Raw genomic sequence first — 21,235 nt, forward strand, 5'->3', positions numbered from 1 at the left:
CCCGCCTCGGGAGCAGCGGCTACACGGTTGCCGGCGCTCCGCCGCCCTTGCGGGGCTGTGGCATTCACGGTCGGCCTCCGTGGAGCCCGAGTCGTTAGGCTCCGGGCACGTGTCCCGTGGGCGCGGGTCGGTGCTGGCGTGTGCGGGGTGTGCGGGGCTGAAGCCTGCGGGCGGGGGCGGCGTTCGGGTTGCAAAGGGCCGTCGTCTCGGGGAGCCCCTAAGGCTCCCTGGGCAGGCGGGCGGGGCCGGCGCTTCCCTCGGGGACGAGACCGAGGGTCTGCCGGGAGAAGGCACCTGCGGGCCTCGGGACTCGCAGGCAGGCGGGGGCCGTGCGGGGCCGTGCGGGACCCTCGGGGCAGGCAGGGAGCGCTCTGGCCTCGGAGGGGGAGCCTCCGCCTCACTGTCGTCCCGGCGCCCCGCACCCCGACTTCAGAGCTCCGGCTGGGCTGGCTGCGGGCTCTGCACGCCCAGAGCCGCCGCGTCCTTGCGGGACAGGGTCCTGCCGCCGCCTCCAGGCCACTCTTGCGCCCCGTCCCGCCGTCTGCCTGGGCCCACGGCTCCTGTCTGCGCGAGGGGCACCCGCAGGCCGCGGATCTGGGCACCTGCCGGCGGGTTCGTCGCCGGGAGGAGGCTTCGGTGCACTGCCCTCGGCCCACACCCTCGCCCCGCGCGGGTTCTGTGCCCTGGAGAGGCCCCTGGGCAGGGCCAGCGCCACGAGACAGCACTTCCTGTCCCAGGTGAGGTCACTGCATGGCCCCTGCCCTCTCGGACCCCTTCCCCCTCTCACAGCAGCCCGGCCCTCCTCCTCATCTTCACTCCCCGCCCCCTGTCCAGCCTGCCCTCTGCCGTCTGCCATCTGCCCTCTGCCCTTCCCGATTGCTCTCCAAAGCCTGGGAGGGCGTGGCCGGTTTCCCAGCGGGTAGAAAGTGGTGCTTGATCACGCGCCTCCAGGGGCTCAGGGGCAGGAGGGCTGCGCTCTGAAGGCCCCTCCCGGGGAGTCCCCATGCGGGGCTTGGCGCCCCTGCCCCTGATGCCTGCTGACTCCCAGGGAGCGCGGAGTGGGGAGCCTCTGCCCCAGCTTCAGCCTCCGCGGCTGCCTGCCAGCGAGGTGACCTTGGGGGAGTTTCTCACCCTCCCTGGGCTTCGGCGCTGTCTGTGTGTCGGTGCTAGCTGTGTGTGCCCCTTGGGGCTCCGGTGAGGGGGAGTGAGGCCAGGGCCGTGAGGCGCTGTGCTTGGGGCGTGGTGGAGGGACACCTGGGAAGTGAGGGAGGGGTCGTACCTGCTCCTGGCTTCTCAGCTCCACACCCGTGCTTGCGGGCAGCGTGGTGGCAGGGCTGGACCCTGGAGTGTTCCTCTGTTAGCCGGCACTGAGTGGCGTTTGGAGGGTGTTGGGGGAACACCGGCAGGAACGGGGTCTTCTTGCACGGTTGTGCTCTCTCCTGGGCTCCCACCCCATGTGGCTTCTCCTCCGCCCAGGGTACCCCGAGCCAGCCCTGGCCTACAAGTCGGGTGCGAATGGAGCACACAGCTTTTATTTGATTTCGGGAAAATCAAAGCCACTTTGAACAACAGGAGGTTTCGCGCACACACACAAACGTGCACATCCATTCCCCTACACCTCCCTTGGAAACTCAGCCCCTTGTGGCCTTTGGGCCGGCAGGCAGGCCACAGTGACCAGGGCAGAGCCGTGCTCCCGAAGTCCGGCCTGTGCTCCCAGTTTGCCCCAGGCCTCACCCAGCCCAGGCAGCGACCGGCCTCCTGCTTTTGCCTTGCAACGGGCAGTTCTCAAATTTCTCAAACTTCACGTGCAGGCTTGCCCCCAAGACCTGGATTCGGTGGGTCTGGGAACCTGCTTAACCTCCTCTGGCAGGGTGCTCTGAGACACTCCGTCCTGAAGGGAGACCGGTGCAGGGAGCAGGAGATCTCTGAGCGCTTGCCAGGCAGTCCTGGCCGGGCGCCCTGGGGCCTGCAATGGCAGGTGTGGGACCAGGGCCTCTGGAACAGCCAGTGAGGAGGGGACTCTTTGCAGGCTGCTGTGCATTTTCTGTTCTGTTCCCTGCAGCCCTCCCCAGTGGCACCCCTCTGCAGATGGGGCTGGTTTTGTTCCCCAGGCCTGGATGTGTTCCAGAGCCTCTCAAATCCCCAGCAAAGGCAGGTGGAGACCCAGCTGAGCCCTGAGTCTGCTGGTGGAACATGCCATCTTCGACACCTGTGGTCCTGGGTGCCCCACGCCCACCCCTCCCAGCGTGTTTGTGGGGCTCCACGAGGGGGCGCCTGAGACCGCCGCTCAAGCTCCGCGCTGGGTCCGGGAAGGGCCCTGGGAGTTGGGGATGCCGTGGAGTCTGGGAGGGTGAGAGGTGGGGACGCTGCCCAGGAAGGGCGGCCTATGAGTAGCCGGGGTGGGGGCTGGGCTGGGCTGAAGCCTGAGCGACCCCTGCCTCCCTGAACCCTACTTCCTAGGGTGTGGGGGGAGCAGCAGGACCAGCTGGTCATTTCTGAGAAGGGTAGAGACAGAGGGGTTCAAACAACCAGCCAAAGACCCCTTCTTGGCCTTCCCAGCCCCTGTGGCCCCGGGCCAGGACCCAGTCCCCTCCTGCCCTGTGTTGGGCCATCTGCTGGGCTGGATGTCAGGTGGGGAGCCGAGTCTGGGCAGGCTGTGGTGCCCCTGGGAACAGCCCGCTAAGTCTCCTCCCAGCTGCTGTGGCTGGGTGAGGGGCTGCTGTCCTCAGGGTGCCTTGGGCTCCCGGACCCCTCATGAGCTGTCAGGGGCTCCCCTGGGTTCCTTCTCCCCGGTGGTGGCTTCTTGGAGGCTGTGGAGAGTGGACCAAGGTTAGGCAGGAGCAGAGCAGTGGCCTGGCAGTTCCTGCTCACGGCACCGCTGGGTTCTTGCCCAAGGCCCCGTGGATGGGACTGGGGCGAGAGGAGCTGAGCACGTGGGAGCCCACCCTGGTGGGGCTGACCGGTTCCTGGAAGCAGCAGACACTGGGGCAGAACTGGTCGGGTTGGAGGGTGAGCGTGGGCAACTTGTTGGGGGTGCTCTCTGCAGGTGTGTGACCCTGAAGCCCATCGGGCCTCAGTGCCTGGATGCCTTGCTGAAGGTCTGGGACCTTCTGGATAAATCGAGCTTCTGGGGGAATGCTCTTAGGGTGCCCAAGGCACTGGTGCATGCCTCCATGGCCCTGGGGTACAGGAGAGGGCTGTCCGTCCTTGGGACCTTATTGCCAGGTCCTGCAGAGATGCTGGGCCCTAGGTCCGTCTCTGATGCAGAACGAGCTCAAGTTCTGGGTTGGTTGAGTCCAGTTGGAATCCTGACCTCACGTGCCAGCTCTGTGACCTTGGGCAGGGCGGTGAGCTCCAGAGACAGTGGTTACGTTTGCCAACTTGAACCCTGGCACGGATGCTGCCCTTGGCGCTGAGCGGTGCCAGTCCGCGCGGTCGGGGCCCTGCTCTCACTGACCAGAGGCGTGTGTGTGGCAGAGTTCGGGTTCCTGCTTGGCGGCCCCCATCTTGGCCCAGCAGGGAGGACTAGGGACAGAGAAGCCTTGGCCCCGAGTGGAGGGTAAGGTCGATGCCTCGACACCCCGTGGACTCTGGCCGCCAGGACAGCGCCCCAACATGCCCAGCAGGAAGTGGCTTGAAGTCAGACAGGTGTGCTGGCCTCCCACCCCCATGTGCGCCAGCAAACACAGGCCACCGTCCCTTTCCCGGCAAGAGTGGGGTGTTGTGGCGGCCACAGCCCAGCCTGCCTATCGCGGGCAGCTTGCACAAACAGCGGGGCAGCATCCGTCATGAGCTCAGGCATTCGTGGGTGCCCCGCGGCCCCGCCGAGCGGCCTCTGCGGCCAGAGCAGAGGAGAAGGGGAAGGTGGTGCTGATGCCCTCAGGCCGGCCCGCTGCTCCTGCCGCCCTCGGGGAGGAGCCCCCAGGCACCAGCCTTGGCAAACATTCCAGGGTCCCCAGGGCTGCTGCTCCTCTTTGAAGGGGGGCAGGAGGGCCCGGGAGTCTCCCCTCCAGCGAGGGACGGGGAGACCGGGGGGCCTTAGGACCCCAGGCCTGGGGGCTGCTTGTGGCCCAGGAGGCCCCTCCACCCTGATAACAAAGACGGCGAGAACCACGTCCTCAGCCTTATCCTGCTGAACTCTCACACTGGCTCTGCCATTGCCCCACTTTCTGGGGGGAAACTGAGGCTCAGGTTGACGGGACTGGCCGGGGCTGCACAGTGACCTGAGGAGAGCCCAGATTCGTGCTGTCCTGACCTGGGTCCCCTCTCCTAAGGGGCTTGTGCTAGGAGAGGTTCAAGGACCGGTTTCTGGTTCCCAGCAGCCAGAAAGGTGGGGTGCGGGCAAGGTGCTGTGGCTGCCCCCCGCCCCCCATGGCCCCGGCTGCCATACCTTTGCACCATGGGCCGGAGGCCCGCTTCCTCTTCTGCGGCAGGCCTTGCCCCCGCTCCTTGGTGTAGGAGCACCTGGGCCCCTCCCCTGGCGTGCTCGGCTTGGCCCCCACCTCGGAGCTCAGGCCCACCTGAGGGGTGTGGCGGTGTGGTCAGGAGAGGACCTTCCCCCAAGCCCGGGGCAGCCCTGGCTCAGTGGCCCCACCGGATGCGTGGTGAGCGACCCACCTCATTGTCCGAGGGCTCCGACGTGTCCAGGTCGTCTGACTCCAGCCCCTGCACTCGGGCCTCGCTGAGTTCTGCGGGACGCAGGGGTGGGTCAGGCCAGGCGGGGGCCCTGGAGCCGGGCAGGAGCAGAGAGCTTTCTGGCAGGCCAAACTAAGAGCGACCCCTGAAGGAGACCTCAGTGCCAGCTTCCCCTGCACCCTCCACGGTGGCCCCAGCGTCTGAGCGGTCCCTAGGCTTGGTCTCCCTGTGGCAGGGAGCTCACTCCCCGTCCTAAACCCCGAATTGCCATGATGCTCTTCCCTTCCCTGTCTGCGGTCAGAGATGTGCCTGCCCTGGGCCCCTGCTTCTTCACTGGGTCTGCAGCTGGGGTGCCAAGCCCTAGACCCACGGTTTGGCCAGGCAGCCCAGGGGACTGAGCTGGGCCCTAGGACAGGTCCCACCCAGCTGAAGCTGACCACCGCCCCTCCCTTCGCACTATGGCACCACTTCCTGGGGTCTCAGGACTCTGGGGACTCACCCTTGCCAGGGGGACCATCGGCATCAGGCCTCTGTGGGTGGGGAGGAGGTTTTGGCCTCCCTTTCGCCTCCACTCCTGTCCCGCTCGGAGAGGCCATGTTTCGGCGGTGCCCTGTTAGAGGCTGGGAGGGATCCTGGGGGGAAGCAAGTAAGCGGCTTGAATTCATCTGTGGCAGCTGCCCTGCCCCCAGTCCAGTGCTGGGAGCGCCTGGGAGACTGGGGCTGTGCCGGGGCGCTGCCGGCGGGTTAGCCGTCTCCCCTCTGGCGCGAACCAGGCAGTCAGGCTTCCCCCAGGGGACCGGCCTGCTGGTGCCAAGGGAAGAGCACAGCCTGGGCCCTGGCGGGGTGCTGGCCTGGACAGGGGCCTGTGGAGGCCAGGAGCAGGGGTGGGCTCCTCACCGCAGGGCTGGGGGGCTCTTCTGACTCTGGAGCTCCGGCTCCCTTTGTACCGTTGCTGAGTTCCCAGGGTCCGGACTGGGCAGGGGGTTCCGCTCCCCGGGATGGTTCCGGGCTGGGGGTGTGGGCACTTGGGGGGCTGGGGGATCCCCGCCGGTCGGGAGGCTTTGGGGCATCCCGGCCCCGGCCCCGCTCTGAAAGGTCCAGGGGCTTGTCTGGGACATGGTCTCGTGCGTCTGTGGCTTCCTGTCCCCTGGGGCTGCCTGGGCCCCTGGGCTGTGCGGGCCCCACTCCGGACGGGGCCCTGGCTGCCTCGCCCTGGGGGCCTTCTGAGTCAGAGCTGACCGGCGGGGAGGGTGGGGTCCCCCCTGGCGTGGGCGGGCCCCTCAGCCGGGCGCCGCCCCCCGGCCCCTGTGCCCGCAGCTGCCGGGGGAGGAGCAGATGCAACGCGCCATCCAGCCGAGGGTCCCGCATGTCCGCCAGGGCCCCGGGCAGCCCCAGTAGGCCCACCGACTCCTCCCAGGCCTCCGCCTCCCCAGCCTTCAGGGCCTGGGGGCGGGGGCCACGGGCGGCCGTGGGGGGGACTTGGGGGCTGCAGGGCGGGCTCTGGAGGTGCAGAGACAGGCGGTGGTTCAGGAGGAAGAGGTGGTCAGCCTGGAGGGAGCGCTTCAGGGACTCGTAGGCCGTGACGGGGGCGCGGGAGGCCGGCAGAAAGCTGCAGGGGGAGGAGAAGCCCTGTCACTGTGGCCCCGGGTTAGCCCCCGTGTCGTAGGCAAGCTGTCCCAGGTCAAGGGCGAGCCCACGTGGACGGTGGTGGAGAGGCCAGAGGCGACCTGGGGCCTGGGGTCTGAGGAGGGACCCGCCGTGGAGATCTTTCTCTCTTCGGGACCTGGGCTACCCGCTGTCCCCAGCCCCCCTGCGGACGATGTTCTCAGACAGGAAGGATGGTCTGACCTTGCGTCCAAGAGGGGTTCCCAGGCCTCAGTCCCCTGCAGCTGCTCCCACGCCCCGGCCCCCCAGCCCTATCCCGCCACCTCTGGAAAGGTGGGACCAGATTCGGAGACTGGCTGCTCAGCGGGGGCTGCTCCTGGTGGGGGTGGGGGGCGGGGCCTCACCTGTCCAGGGGGAGGCCGTGCTCATAGGGCGGGCTGGGCGGGCTGCTCCTGGTCAGCGGCAGCGGGGGGGTCCCGTTCCTGGAGCCCCGTTCAGTGCAGCAGGCCTGGGAGCCCGGTCGCACCACGGCGATGGTCCCATGAAGCTGGTTGGAGATTCGCTGGGGGCTCTGCACGGGGTCCGCGGGTCAGCCCTGCCCTCTGCCCTCGTTCTCTATGTGACTTTGGGCAGGCCGCCCACCCCCTCTGAGCCTCGCCTCCACCCAGGGGTCCCTGCGTTGGCACAGAGAACAGACAGCTGGACTGGCACAGACGGGGCTGCCCGGCAGAAAGGGTCCTCACCATGTCCGAGGCCCGAGTCTCGGGCAGGTTGGCACCCGGGGAGATTTTGGCGACTGGAGATGTCCTGTACCCTGTAGACTTTTCTGTGGGAGGAGAGGAGGTGGGAAGGCCAGATTGGGAGGCCCTCAGACGGGTGGGCAGCACAGCCCCCTCAACCCCGAGGGCTCCGCGATCTTGCAGGGTCCAGCTTTCTGGTCTCCTGTCCCTCAGAGCACCTTGTCTCTGGGGACTCGCACCTGGATGGTCATCCTGGGCCTCCTCGTGGCCTCCCAGCGTCTTCTCCTTGATGGCCTTCCGAGCGCCCGGGGAGGGGAGTAGCGGGGGTGAGGGGGGGTCTGAGGCACCCTCCCTGCATCGGGGCTTGAGCCTGACTCCAGAGGGGAGGCAAAGACAAGGAGGGTGAGCGAGAGCAGCACCCCCAGAGGCGATCAGAAAGACCAGGGCACCCTCCTGGGGGCCAGGCCACCCCTGCGGAGACACTCAGGGGACCGGGAAAGAGCCCTCTCTGGACACTGCCTGGGGTTTCACTCTCAGTGGCTGGTGCCGCCAGGCCGGTTTCTCTCAGATACCAGTGTCCCTAGTCTTGGGAGGGGACCCCCGACCCCCATGGTCCTGCGCCCTCCTCTCTGTGCCCTGTGCTGGGGGCCTGCCTTGGGGAGGTCCTTGGGGCCAGAGGGTGCCTCCCTCGCACTCACCGTGGGCCCTGAAGCCGCTTCACCTCCTCCTTCAATGTCTCGTTCTCCCCCTGCAGCCGATTCAACTCGTTGGCTGCAAAAGGCACTGATTAGTGAAGGACGAGGGGAGGGGAGGCCGGGCAGGGGCAGGGAGGTCCCCCTCCATGACCTGTCCCCCATCGTGCCGCCTTGGCCAGGGGCTTGCACGAGTGGACGGGTGAGGCTACTGATCCCGCGGCCTGGAGCCCCTCCGCCCCCAGCACCAAGCTTGTCTCTGGGGTGTCCCCCGAGGGCAGGGGGGGGCTGTGCTCCTCGTTATAGGGAGGATGGGCTGAGGTCCTGGGGGCAGGGGGACCCCCGGCCTGGGTGGCTGGCCGGTGAGGGACATGCTGGAGCCAGGTGGGGCTTTGTACCATTGTGTGTTTCCCTGAGACCCCAGGTCAGGCTGAGCAGGTCCTGGGGGTCACTGGACCCCCACGGGGGACACCGAGGAGCAGGGTGACAGGGGGTGGGGCTCACTGAGGATGAAGACGTGCTGCAGGCTCTGCAGGAGGGAGTTCTCGAACTCCTGCTGCTTCTTCCTGGCCAGCTCCTGGGTGACCATGCAGCGGTCACACAGGCCAGCCCGCAGCCTGTGGGGGGTGCGAAGGAGGCCACTCTGAGGAGGGAGACGGAGGCCCACGGAGGGGGTGCTCCCGAGAGGTGCCCCTGCCGTTCCCAAATGGCAGAGCTGGGCTCTGAGATCGTACAGGGGAGACCCCTGCTGGGTTCACTCTGCCCCAGAGCTTCCCGAGCTCCGCCTGCCCCCTGCCTCCTGCCCCCTTCCCCCAGCCCTGCCCAGGGCACACCTGTTCTCCAGCACTCGCACGTTCTCCTTCAGCGCCTTCTGCTGCTCCCGGAGCTGGTGGTTCTTGGCGCAGAGCTCCTCCACCCGCTGCGCGTCCCTGTGGGGGCGAGCCCAGGTGGTCTTCTGCTCTGCTCCGGAGCCCCACGCTGCGTCCACCGGGGGAGGTCCCGGCCCAGGCCCCGCTGGCCGCGCCCTCCACGGACGTTTCCTCGCAAGGGCCGTGTGGAACCCAGCAGCCCAGACACGAGCGTTTAACAGGCCGGGTGCACGCGCCCTTCGCACCGCTAGGGACCGGCAGCCCCATACGTGAAATGGGGATGAAGGGGGATGCACAGGCCTTGAGGTCTCCCCAGCAGCGTTCCTACTGATTACTGCTGGTAGCGCAGGTGCCCCGAACGGACGCGGCTTGCCCACCCACCGGAGGGTCCCCCTTCACTCAGTGGGCTTGCGGATTCCAGGCCTGGGTCCACCTGCTCCTGGAGGCTGGGTCTCGGGCCAGAGACCCACCCCCACCTGCCACGCTGAGCCTCAGTTTCCCCTTCTGCATCACTGGCTGAGGACAGGGTTAGCGCCCTGGGCCGTGGCCGCTGTCTTTCTCATTGGTTTCCCGCCGAGCCAGGATCTATCTGGACTCACCGGCATCTCTCCGAGTCCAGCTCCAAAAGCTTATTCTGCAGACCTGGAAGAGCAAGGAAAGGAGTGGGCGGTCAGGCCCGGTCACGCAGCAGAGCCCGGGGTACCTCCTGCCCCTGGCTGTCCCGTGGGGCTCTCCGTAGACCTGCCGGCCTGGACCTATCACTGATGCCCCAAGGCTGCCACCCCGGGGGCTCCTGCTCCGCGCCGGCTGGCAGCTCCCACCCAGTCTCACGGCTGCCTGGGACCCCTGGGGGTCTCTGGCTCTGGCGTCTGCCTGGAGACTGGGAGGGACCCTGCTGCTGGCGAGGAGTGACCAGCCACCGGGCCAAGTCCCAGAGGAGGGTTTTTTGGGGGGCACAGCCAGTGTTGAAATAAAGCAGGCTCTTTGGGGAAACCCCAGCAAAGGGTTGCCTCTTTGCCACCTGGCTGCAGTGGGACTCGGGCCTGCAAGCCCGCACACCCCCAGCGTCGCTGGGTCGCTGGGGAGGAGATCCAGGCCCTTGGGCCCTCAGGGTGGTGCGTCACTTGCTGCTGGGAAAAGGTCTTGGGAGGGTCTGGCTGGTCCTCGAGTGAGGCGAGTGGGGTAGCTCCAGCCCGTGGTTAGGGGATGGGGTGCACGGTGTGTGGCTACGGCCGAGCTGGCTCGGGGGTCCTGCAGGGAAGCAGAGGGATTTCAGCTCCAAACCCTGGAACATTCTGGACAGGCTCCAGAGCCATGAGCTCCCAGTCCTAGAGGTGGGCGACCATGCTTCTGTGGGACGCAGAGCACCCCTGCCCTGTCCTGAGCAGGACCTCGTCTCAGCCAAGCTTCTGGCTCTCCGCTGGGGGTGTGGCTTTTTCTTCCCGCTGCGCTGTCAGCAGACCCCTTGGGAGAAGACACTCCAGGGCCACACTCAGGCACTCAGGGAGGCCGTTCTGAGACCGGGGGCCTGCTGTGTGGCAGCTCTGGGCTCTGGGTTAGGACGCCTTGTCTGGGCCTGGAAGGCACAGTCCCCAGGTCTGGCAAGAATTGGGGGTGACCTGTAGGAGTGGCCAGACCAGGTGAGGGCCACGGACACCTGCCCCATGATACTCACCTCGGACCTCGTTCTCGTGGACCTCTTTCAGCCTGTTTAGTGACTCTGCGAAGCTCTCCATGGCTCCCCACGGCTCTGGCCCAGACCCCTCTGTGCTCAGGCTGCAGCAACAACCTCCGGGCCTCTACCGCCCCTGTGTTCCCAGCCTGGAGAGGAGGAAGTGGGGAGAGGTCATGCTGGCTTGGGAAGGGCTGAGCAGAAGCCCGCCGTCCCCAGCGTTGGGCTGGTGCTGTGCCGGGGAGGGGCCCATGCTCAGTGTCTCTCAGAGAGCAGAGTGGGGCTTGTCCTGGCCCACCTGGGACCAGAGCCTACTGTCTCCCTCTCCAGGTGTCACTACCACGCCAGGGGAAGTGGCCCCTCTCGGTCCTTGGCCTGAGGAGCCCTGGGGTTTCTGGGTCCCGTCAACAGGCGGCTGGCTGAGCTCTTGGCCCTCCCAGCCCCTTGCCTGCTGGCATCCCGCCCCCACTGGGCAGCAGCGACTGCTGGTTGGCCTCCTGCGTCCACCCAGAACTCTCCTTTCCCTCTCCTGCCACCCCGCTTCGTGAGGACACACGCTCAGCCCAGCTGTGGTGTAGGCCCTGAGGGCCTCTGCCCACACCTGCCTGGGGCCTCGTCACTGTGGTCTCGGGCAGCCAGCTGCGGCCACCCAAAGGAACGCTGCCCTATTTGAATTTCAGTTTGCACTGAAGACACACACACGAGGGCTCGCAGCAGCGCTCTGAGGAACAGCCCCAAACTAGGAGCCCCCACATGCCCCTGCTAGTGGCCTCTGCTGGGAGGAATGTCTGCTCCCTGCCCCAGGGGCTAGCATGCGGTGATCCCCAGCCATGGGAGCTGGCCTGATGCGGGCTTCATGCACACAGCGTGGCGGGGTCGTGGTGCTCTGGGATCTCGGGAGCCGGGGCAGTGGCCACTCTGGGCGTGGGAATTGGGGGGCGTCCCTGATTGAGGGGAGCAGCCCCCATGTGTTCTCCTGGAGCTCCAGGAGCTGGCTAAGCTGGACCGTGGAGTCTGGCTCTCGGCAGGCTCCGTGCACCTGAGGTCAAACGTCAGAGCCCTGGGAAGCATCGGCAGGAGGACAGAATGAGGTCCCGTGTCCCGCAGGGGCTGTGGGAGCCCGCTGAGCAGGGCTGGTGGGGTGTGGTGGGAAGGTGACGCTTCTGAACTTGTTCTGAGGCCCTGCCCAGGCCCCGGGCCACTCCCAAGGGATGGCCAGGGGCCTGGGGGTGGCTGCTGGGCAGCTGTGTGCTGACTGGTGAGGGGTCGGGAGCGTCCTGCTGGGAGCAGATGCTCACCTGATGGGGACACGCTTGCAGGTTAGGAGACCAGACCCAACTGTTCAGGGCTGGGAGGGACCAGTGCTCAGCGGGTATAAATGTAGTCCCGGCGCCATTCCCAGGTGCGACATAGACGCTCACATCCTTATGGCTGTTGTGTCTACCCTGGCCGGGAGGCGGGGACCCGCTCTCCCAGTGGGAAACCGAGGCCCAAGGAGGTAGTGCCGTGTTCGCGGGACCGGGGTTTGAACTCACGCTGGGGTCTGCGCGGACCCAGGGTCGAGTCCCCGGTGCCAGGCCGTGCCGGCTGTGGCCATGCTTACCTGCAGCAGGGCCCCGGGAGCCAGGCAGTGAGTGGAGGCTCGGGCCGGGGCAGGGGGAGCGAGGAGGGCTGGCTAGGGCCTGAGCCACAGGAAATTCCACCCCAACCCGCCAGACAGGCGGCTCTCCCCCAGCCCGTAAAGGAGCTGCCCAAGGGAGCCGATGGGGCCCGCAGGACTGGGAGAGGCCAGTGTGGGCTCCGTGCCCCTTCCCCAGGCTCCTGCGCCCCAAGCTCCCTCTGGCCCCACCTGGTTCCTCCTCCCTGGTATCTGAAAGACAGGAGGAGAGGCTCTCCGCTCTCCGGGGCAGCGGAGTGGGGCTAGCAGGGACAGCAGGGACACAGGATGTGCCAGCGGCTGGAAGCGGAGCTGGAAGGGGTGGGACACGTGGGAAGCCCCTCGCCTCCCGGGGGGCTCAGAGCCATGCAACCGGCAGGTGAGAGCGCCCCGGGATGCCGTGCCAGTGGGCCGGTGACAGAGACGCATTGGCCGAGGCAAAGCAGACAGTTTCTTGGGCGCATCTGTCCCAGCCTCACTCTCCTGGGATGTGGGGAGGATCCGAGGAAGGGACAGGAGGCGGAGGGAGGCTGAGCGGGGCTTGAAGTCCGCAGCGCAGCCTCCGGGGCTCTGGGCAAGAAAGCCGGGGTGAGCTGTGGGGAAGAGCAGAGGCTGTGGCACCCCGATGGCCTCCTTCAGGGGCTCTGCGCCCAGGTCTCCCCGGTAGGCAGCTCTGTGTTTGCTGGGCGTGCTGAGAGCAGCTGGGGGGCCCTAGGGATTCCGGGAAGCCGAGGTCCAGTGGGCCTGGGGGTTCTGCAGTGGGGCTGGGCTGGAGGAGCCCCCTGCGGGCATCAGAAGTGAGGCTGCTGCCTCTGGGCCTGGGGGGCTGGGGGACAGATGCGGAGAGAGGCCCGAACTCTGCTCCTTAGGACCCCCAGAGAGGCCCAGGGGTATCCCCCCTCTCCCGCCCTGGATGCCCAGACTGGGAGGTCTCTGCTGGGGCCGAGCCCCTGGAGGGAGCCGGTGGCAGGAGGGCGGGCGGCTTGGCCACCCCCGTGACCCTGCGCGTCTCCCATCTGCGCTGGGCCCGAGGCGGAACCTGCGGGTGTCCCAGCTGACAGCCCGGGTGTCGGTCCCTGTCCTGCCTCTATCCTCCGTGTCACCAGGGCAAATCGTTCTCCTGTCTGGCCTCCGTGTCCTCACAGGGGCGTAACCCCCCCCCCCAGCAGCTTGTTATACGACTCCTTTCATCATCAGGTGACACCTGGCCAGGGAACACACTTCCAGAGAGTGCATGCCCAGGTGATGCGTACCCTGCCAGGAGCCGGCAGGTGGAGTGCTCGGCTGTGTGCAGGTGGAGACCCCGGTGTCCACCGCCTGCGGTCTGTCCACGAGCACCGCCCTCTCACGTGGCCCCCGGGGGGCTCGCAGTGCTGTTTCCGGGAGCGCCCCCTCTCTCAGACAAGCACAAGTCCCTCGCTGCAAAGGGCCTTTGCGAGGGGACGAGATCCCCCAACCCCCAGTTCAGGGGGAGCTCTCAGATTCCAACAGGCACACCCTTGCATCTCCGGACAGCTGCTCACTGTGCGGACACTTTGGGTCCACTGAGTCTGGACGAGCATGTCCAGGGGACGTGCCCTCCAGCCCCTGCGCACAGAAGAGGGTGCGCAGGCTCCAGCTGTGGAGCCGGACTGGGCACCATCAGGCTGAGCGCAACCCCATAGTGAGGCCGGTTCTGGCCTGCTCCCGGGCCAGCCCAGCCCCCGACTCTTCTGGTCGAGTGTGGCCGTGGGAGCAGGGCTCCTCACCCCCCGGGCCAGCTCCCCTTGTTGGGGCCGGTCGAGGGTCTCCCTCCGCCCTCTTTGGGGGCTTCTGTGGTGATGGGTCACACGTCCACCACAACTCTGGCCAAATCACGTGCCTGGCTGTGCCTCAGTGTCCCTGTCCCTCAAACCGGCGGTGGAGGTGGATCCTGACCTGGGCTCTCAGAGACACCAGACTCTGTGCCTCCTGGGGCCGTCAGGACTCCTTGCACGTGAGCGGGCCGGCTGGGGGTCAGGGACCAGCCTGGGAGCCCTGGGTGCTGGGCACCCACGAGTGCACGGCATGCCGCCTCTCCCTGGATCTCACAGTCACCGAGAAGCAACTATGACAACCCCATTTCACAGATGAGGGAGTCGAGGCTCAGAACGACATCAGCTTTCTGTGGCCGCCAGCTTGCTGGGGGCGCAGCCAGGGCAGAAACCTGCAGCCTAGGCCTCCTAGCAACTCCCGGGCCAGTTCACGTGCAGGCAGGTGTCACCGCTGGGGGGTTTCCGATATGTCCAGACACTTAGACCCATGACACACGCGCACGCATGGGTGATGCCCACACACATCCAGGGAGGCATAGTGTCCTCACGACGTCAGTGCTCCCCGGCCTGCACCCGACACAGATGCCACACGCGCGCGTGCTGTCCTTGGTCACTCCCCCGCCACACACCAGCCCCGCGCAGGCCCAGGGCCAGGCGCACACGCATGCACACACACAAATGCCCGTGTGGTTGTGAATCCCACGTACACGTGCGCACAAGCGCAGAAGAGAAAGGCAGGTGTGCGCTTGCTTGGCGGCTCGGGTAACAGCGGGCCCTGCAACCCGACTCCCTGGGGATGGGCTGGCCCTCGTCCTCGCTGGCTCCCACCCTGAGGCCTGGCCGGGGGAGGTTGAGTGGGATCTGCGTCCCTGATCGTCACCGTCTTTCAAGGGACATGGAGCCGGGGGCAGCTGAGGGTCCCTGGTGCCCAGCACAGAGTCAGAGGCGGCTGCGCCATGTACCCCCAACCCCCATGGCTGCCCCCCTTTGCCCTGCGACGGTCTTGGCGGCAGGGCAGGTCCAGATGGAGGGTCTGGCCACCGGCCCATCCCCGGCGCCCCTGGAGCCACACCAGACGATGACTTCCTGGTGTGCCCGTGTCAGGCCCGGCACTGCCTCTCTGCACCCTGACCCTCTGCCTGGGAAGCTCACTGAGCCTCCTTCCCCCTCAGAAGGGGTGCCCCGGGGCAGGGGGCTGCGCCTCTCGGCTGGTCTGCTGACCCCTGCCTCCCGCTCAGCCCGCAGGGGCTGGGGCTCCCGCCTTCACGGCCAGCACTTCCCCCCAACCCGCCCCGCCCCCCTCATCTACCCCCGTTGTTGGAGCTGCCCGCCTGGGGGTCCCTGGGTACTCACATGGCCCCCCGCGGCAGCGACCTCCGCGACCTCGGGAGCCGAGTGCTCCCACCCGAGGGAGACAGAAGCGAGCAGTGCGTGAACTTGCACGGCAACGAGACACGATATTTTGGCCAAACCCGCTTGACGGGTTTTTGGTTCTCTCTGCCAGGAGCAGAAAGGAGGCAGAGACGGCCCAAAGCTGCCAGACGGGTTCTACCTTCGCACAGAAAGTGGCCAAACGGGTCGGGGCTGAATCCACACAGACCTGGGATTGTTTCTCCGTAATTACCAAGTGGCCTGTGCCTCTGGCCCGAGCCTGGCCAGTTAACTAGTCCAGGGGCCTGGGCCGTGCAGGCCGGATGGGGAGCGGGGGAGGTAAGAGGGCAGGGCGGCGGGGCAGCAGACGCGCTAGTCTTGTCTCCTTAGGCCAGAGGCCTGCAGCGGCCCCTCTTGTCCCCCAGCCTGGCTCAGTCCGGGCTGACCTTTCTGGCCTCAGTTTCCCTGTCTGTACAGCGGGGCTGGTGAGCGCGTGTGTTCCTATGAGAGCTCGGGAGAAATCCAGAGCTGTGGTTGGACGTGTCCCCTCAGGTCTGGGAACCCCCGCCCGGTACTGTGTCCTGCACCCCTCCCAGAGGAGGGAGGGCCCAGGTCGGGGGCATCTCTGGGTCCCCGGGCTGGGGGCGCCCGGTGGGGCTGGGCCAAGGGAGGGCATCGAGCTGCGGGAGGGGGCAGCCAGGTGCTGTGTCTCCCCTCGTTTCTTCTCCGCGCAGGGACCTTGTGGCTGGACTTTTGTGGAACCAGCGGGCCTCCGAGTGCCACAGCGGCCCCGTGAAGCTGCCCCTGCCCCTTCCCACGACTCCTCGCGCCCCATCCACGAGACACCCCGCTTGCACGTCCCCTGGCCCCCCACCCCCACAGCTCTCTTGCCTCGGACTCCTGAGCTCCCCTCCCCACACCCCTTCCCCACATCCTCAGCCCCGAGGAGCCCTGAGCCTCCCCCAAGGGCACCTTAGTGACTCCAGGGAGAGCTCAGGGCTCAGAGGAGGAGGCCCCGGGCTCCGGGCCAGTGGACCTGGTGAGGTCCCGGGAGGCCCACTTCCTGCTCCCCGGTGAGGCCCCTGTTGGCCAGCGCGGCCAGGCCTGGGGATCACGGAAAGGGGTGGTGGTCAGACGGGGCGATCCCGGGCTCTGGCCAGGCCCTGGGGCCTCTGGGATCCCTCCCACCCAAGGCCTGCCCACGGCGCCTCCCTTCTGAGCCCCTTGGGGGGGTGGGGTGTGCCCGGTGTGGCCGTGCGTGAGGGGCTGGAGGCAGGAGTGGGGGTGCAGCCCGGTGTGCGGGGCCGCGGGGGGGCCGCGGGGGAGCCGGGTGGGAGGGCGCCTGCCTTTGGTGCCTGCGGGTGTGCGTTGGATCGCAGTTCGGTGAGCTGCGTGCGTTCACCTGCCGCGCGTACGTGGGTGCGTTCTTGTCGTGTGGGGCTGAGCACCGCGTGCGCGGAGTGGGGGGAGGCATAGTCGTGACTTTGCTTGCGTGTGCTGGGGTGGGGGCCCCGTGGGAAGGCAGAGACGGGGGCAGAGCAAACCCTCTCCCCCAGCACCACTGACCCTCAGACTGGCCGGCGTCGGCCTGTGTCCTGTCGCCATCCCCCGCCTCACCCAGGTTTGAATCCTGACTCTGCCCCTTGAGCGCTGAGCCACCTGGGCCAGCTACCCAACCTCTCTGAGCCAGGGTCTCTTCCTCAAAGTGGGATTCATGCTGATGGCAGGGCCAGGGTCCGCCCCACGACCTGGCGGCCCCAGGGTGCTCCTGCCACTATATTCTCAATTGCCCGACCGTGCATCGCGGGGCTGCGCTCCCGGGACGTCAGAACAGACCTCAGGCATGCCCAGCAGTGTGGGTGGCTGTCCAAGTATCTCGTGGGGGACAGCTGCCGCCCTGCGGGGGTCGGGGTGGGGGGACGGCGCCAGCTCCCCGCTTGGCTGACAGGAACCTCTCACAGCGGGAGGCCCGGGTCTGGGGCGGGGGCGGGCCAGGGGTCGGAAGGGACGTCTTCCGTGTGGCGGCTGTTGGAGGGCAGGGCTCGCTTGCCGGATGCAGCCACTGGACGCGCGAGAAACCTAAGCTCGTTGTTTGCAAATCACAAAGCTGTGGTTTTAAATCAATAAACTTCGCTGGAGTAGCTTAGGTTCCCAGTGAAACAGAGGGAGGCGCGGGGACTGCCCCGAAGCGCCCTCCCCCGCCAAGCCGCCCCCGCTATCCCCCCCACCCTCCATGCTGCCACTCTTCGTGGCCAGTTTTACTGTCGATGAACCTGCCCGGTACGTCCCCGTTCCCCGGAGCCCACAGGTCACTTAGGGTCGGCCTTGGCGCTGCACATGCTGTGGTCCCCCCCAAATCCCCTGTGTTCCCTGCGGTCGCCCCTCCCACCTCCTGACGCCGGCAGCCGCGGATCTCGGCCATCTCCCTGGCTGTGTCCTGTCCAGCCCCCCATCCAGCTGGCGTCACAGCGTGGGGGCCCCCTCGGACGGGCCCCCACCCCCACGGATGCTCGTGTGCGCTGCAGCCCGTCTCTGCGGGTCTCACGGCTCACGTCCTGTCCACTCGGACAAATCACCGTCGCGGGCTGGGTGCGTATCCCTCACCGAATGAAGAGCGTCTGCTTGCTCTTGAGTTGGGGCCATTACGATTCAGCTGCTGTGAACACCTGTGCACGGCTTTCGTGTGGACAGATGTCGCCTACGCCTTTGGTAAATGGCAAGGAACGTGACTGAGGGACTGAACGGCGAGGCGACATACAGGACCGGGAGGTGTGACGGTCTGTTGCCCACGGGACCGGCCAGCAGCGTCAGCCCCGACCCCTTCCCTGGCTGCTGGGTGGACGCAGCCCTGGGCTGGCCTTGGGGCGGGACACGAGGCTGGGCTCCAGCCTCATCTTCCCTGTTTGCCCTGCCTGCCGGAATCCTTCAGGCCGTGTCTGGGCTCTGGGGGCGGTCCTGGCGCTGTGGAGGGGCCACAGCTCCCTGTCGGCCTCTGGGAGGTAAGCAGCTGGACTGACAGCGGCGAAGGGACCCTGTCCACCCCGCCGCCCCGACCCTGTGTGCGCAGCGGGCAGGTCCTAGAGGCCCAGGCTCACGGCAAACCCGAGCCGCAGACTGACTTACTTCACCCCCAGCCGGCAGGCCGACGACGGTGTGGGGGTCGCTCCATGACCCGGTTCTTCAGCTGGAAACTGAGGCCCAGTGGCCTGTGCCAGGGCTACAGGGAGTTGGGCGTGGCTCCCGGAACCCAGCCTGGAGCTCCTCTGGGCCAGGCAGCCCCCCCACCAACCAGGACTCCCAGGGTTCCCAGCCCTGCCTCCTGGGACAGCTGGAGGCAAAATGCCTGCGCAGGGGCGAGGGGCGGCTCTCATCCCTGCGGCTCTCACAGGCTCTCATCCCGGGGCGACCGGCGGGAGGTAAGGTTTCAGAGCCATCTGCAAATGAGCTCCGGGAGCCCACCTGTCCACCCGCTGTTTGTGTTGCTGGACTGGTAGCTGGGGTGTGGGCAGCGGCCAGGCCAGCCCTGCCGCACTGGCCCCCAGATAAATGGGTCACCTAGTCATGAGGCCCCTAGAGGGGTCCCTAAAAGGGCCAGGCTGCTTTCAGTGATGTCTGGGGCCCCCGTCCCCACCCTCGCTGCAGACAGGCTTCTGATGACCCGGCCGGACCCTGATGGCGGTGGGCTGTTGGGGGGGCACGTGTGGACCCCCTCCGGTCTGGGAGGCACCCTCTGGGGGGGAGGCACCCCTCCACCCTCCCTTTACGCGGCCTCCACGCCAGGCACCCCATGTTCCACTTACGCTTCGATAGTGCAGGAGCTGCCAGATGGCCACTTGAAAACATGGCCGAATCCTCTCTGCCGTCCTCCTCCGCTCCCAGGCAGACTGTGCTCCTGGCGCGTCCTTCTCTCTGCGCCGGAAGGTCTTACATGGCAGAGTTCCCTGGGGACGGTCGTGGACGTGTGCAACCACAGACCGGACTCCGGGACATTCTCATCACCCCAGAACCAAGCCCCGTTCTTGTTAGCGCGGTGGCCGGTGCCCCCGGCAACGTCTCAGCAGCTTTCGGTCTCTGTGGATTTGCCTGTCCCGGGTGTTTCCTGTGACAACATGGGGTCTTCTGTGTCTGGCTTCATTCGCGGAGCGCCTCTCGTTGGGCTTCATCCACGTTGTAGTGAACGACGGCCCTTCACGCCTCCTCAGGCTCAACAGTCCCCCCGGCCAATGCAGGTGGGGCGGAACCACAGTGTCGTCCACCCCGTGCTTGCCCGTGTGTGCGTGTGTGAAATTCTCCCTCGCTCTCCACTCATCTGTTCGCGGACACGAGGGGGGTTCCGCCGTCCGTCGGGCGGCTGGCAGCGCCGCCGCTGTGACATTTCCGCACGCGGTTCCAGTGGAAGGCTGGTTTCCAGTTCTCTTGGGTGTGGGCCCAGCCGTGGAAGCACCGGCCCCGTGGTGGCTTCCTGCGGAACTCCCTGAGGAGGACTTCCAAGACTTCTCCTTCAGCACGACCTGTCCTGCACACCGTGGTGGAATCCTCGGGTCCTTGCTACGGACGTCACCTGTGTGACCACTGAAGTGCACGGAAGGCAGCTCAAGACACGGCAGAGGATAGAGGACAGGTAGGGAGACAGATGGGTAGAGAGACGGATGGATACATAGATTGGTCTATGGATGGGTGAATGGATGGATGAATGGACAGAGAGACAGACAGACGGACAGATAGATGCCATGTGCCCAGGCCCTGCCCTGGAGACCAGGGCTCAGCAGGTCCAAGAGGACGCTCTCAGGCAGTTTGTCTAATTGGATTGGTCCTAGGAGCACGATGCCCCCCAGTCCTCCTCAACAGCGCCGTGGCCTCCCCCAAGCTGAACACCCTCCGTGTCGTCAGCCGGGTCCGCCCACAGACACTCAAGCTGCTTCTGTCTCTGACCTTTGTTTGGTCCATCCCTACGACCGTGTGCGGCCCGGCCTCCTCCTTGTGCACGGGTACAGCTGATTTCTGCAGAGACATGACTCGCAGAACTGCGACAGGGCTCCCTGCCAGCGGCGCGCTCCGGGGACCAGCACTCGGCTCCAAGTGCAGCTGTGGAGGGACCCGGGCTCTGCCGGCATGGGAGCGTGACCATGAGGGGCTGGGGCAGGAGGATGGCTCGGGGGTCAGTGCACTGCAGGGTCTCTACTGGGGCTGGGATAAAGATGAGGAAAACATGTACGAAGTTGAAGGCAGCACCAAAAACTCAGTAATCGAGAGAAATAACATACATGTTGGGTTTGGCTTTAACTCAACAAAAATTTTTTTAAAGGTTTTATTTACTCATTTGGGAGAGAGAACAGAGGGAGAGGGAGAAGCAGACTCCCTGCTGAACAGAGAGCCCGATGTGGGGCTTGATCCCAGGACTCTGAGATCATGGCCTGAGCCGAAGGCAGATGCTCAACTGACTGAGCCCCCCAGGTGTCCCTCTGTAATTAACATTTTTGTTGAGACAATTATGGAGTCACCACAGCTGCAGGACATAATCGAGACACTGAACAGTGTGCCCTGGACACAAAAACGTGGTCCCACCCCATGCTTGCCCATGCATATGCGTGTGTGCACGTTTGAGCGTGCATATGAAATTCTGCAGCTTTATCTTCTGGTTTTCCACACCCACCTCCCGTATTGGGACAGAATGTTCCTAGCACCTTTTGGGGACTTTCTTCTTGTCCCTTTGTCACCACACTGCCCCCCCTCCCCAAGGCAGCCGCTAACATGTTCTCTGTTTCTGCAATTTGTCATTCCAGAAGTCGTGTCTAAGTGGGACTGTGCGGCAGATGATGGTTCAGGGCCGGCTCTTCCCTTCTGCCCGCACGGCTGAGGGTCCCCAGGTGGGCAGGCGTGCGTCCCAGACCTCCTCGCTGTTGCGGCTGGGCGGCGCAGTATGCACGGACAGGCGCGTGTACGCCGCGCGGAAGGGCAGCAGGCAGTCGCCTCCATCGTCACGGGCGCCTGGACGCAGTGTCCCGTGAACAAGTCTTCGGGAGAGCACTTGGTGGGCCCTGCGGCCGTCACCTGTTGAGTTTGTAAAGAAGCGGCCGATGCCATTGCAGAGCAAGATTTCAGATCAGAATTAATGGGAGAACTCCGCAGGAGCAGGGTATCGGTTTTAAACAAAGACAGGCCTGGGGTGAGGGGAGCGGGACGCCGGGTCTCAGGGGGTGT

General features: G+C 66.4%; 1 protein-coding gene across 1 annotated transcript; it reads right to left on the minus strand.

Annotated features, from left to right (window-relative positions):
• Positions 1–2,038: 2,038 nt before the first annotated feature.
• Positions 2,039–19,105, minus strand: RBBP8NL (RBBP8 N-terminal like). Its single transcript, XM_045980465.1, has 14 exons — positions 18,835–19,105; positions 10,217–10,362; positions 9,141–9,183; positions 8,506–8,601; positions 8,177–8,289; positions 7,679–7,751; positions 7,199–7,350; positions 6,984–7,066; positions 6,645–6,811; positions 5,533–6,244; positions 5,135–5,267; positions 4,618–4,688; positions 4,391–4,520; positions 2,039–2,810 (listed from the first exon to the last, which is right to left on the minus strand). Exons 2-14 carry the CDS (start codon positions 10,275–10,277, stop codon positions 2,680–2,682), a joined length of 1,965 nt encoding a protein of 654 aa, XP_045836421.1. The 5' UTR covers positions 10,278–10,362; positions 18,835–19,105; the 3' UTR covers positions 2,039–2,679.
• Positions 19,106–21,235: the final 2,130 nt, after the last annotated feature.

This window comes from Meles meles, chromosome 16 (genome assembly GCF_922984935.1).
Source record: "Meles meles chromosome 16, mMelMel3.1 paternal haplotype, whole genome shotgun sequence".
NCBI classification, from domain to species: Eukaryota; Metazoa; Chordata; class Mammalia; order Carnivora; family Mustelidae; genus Meles; species Meles meles.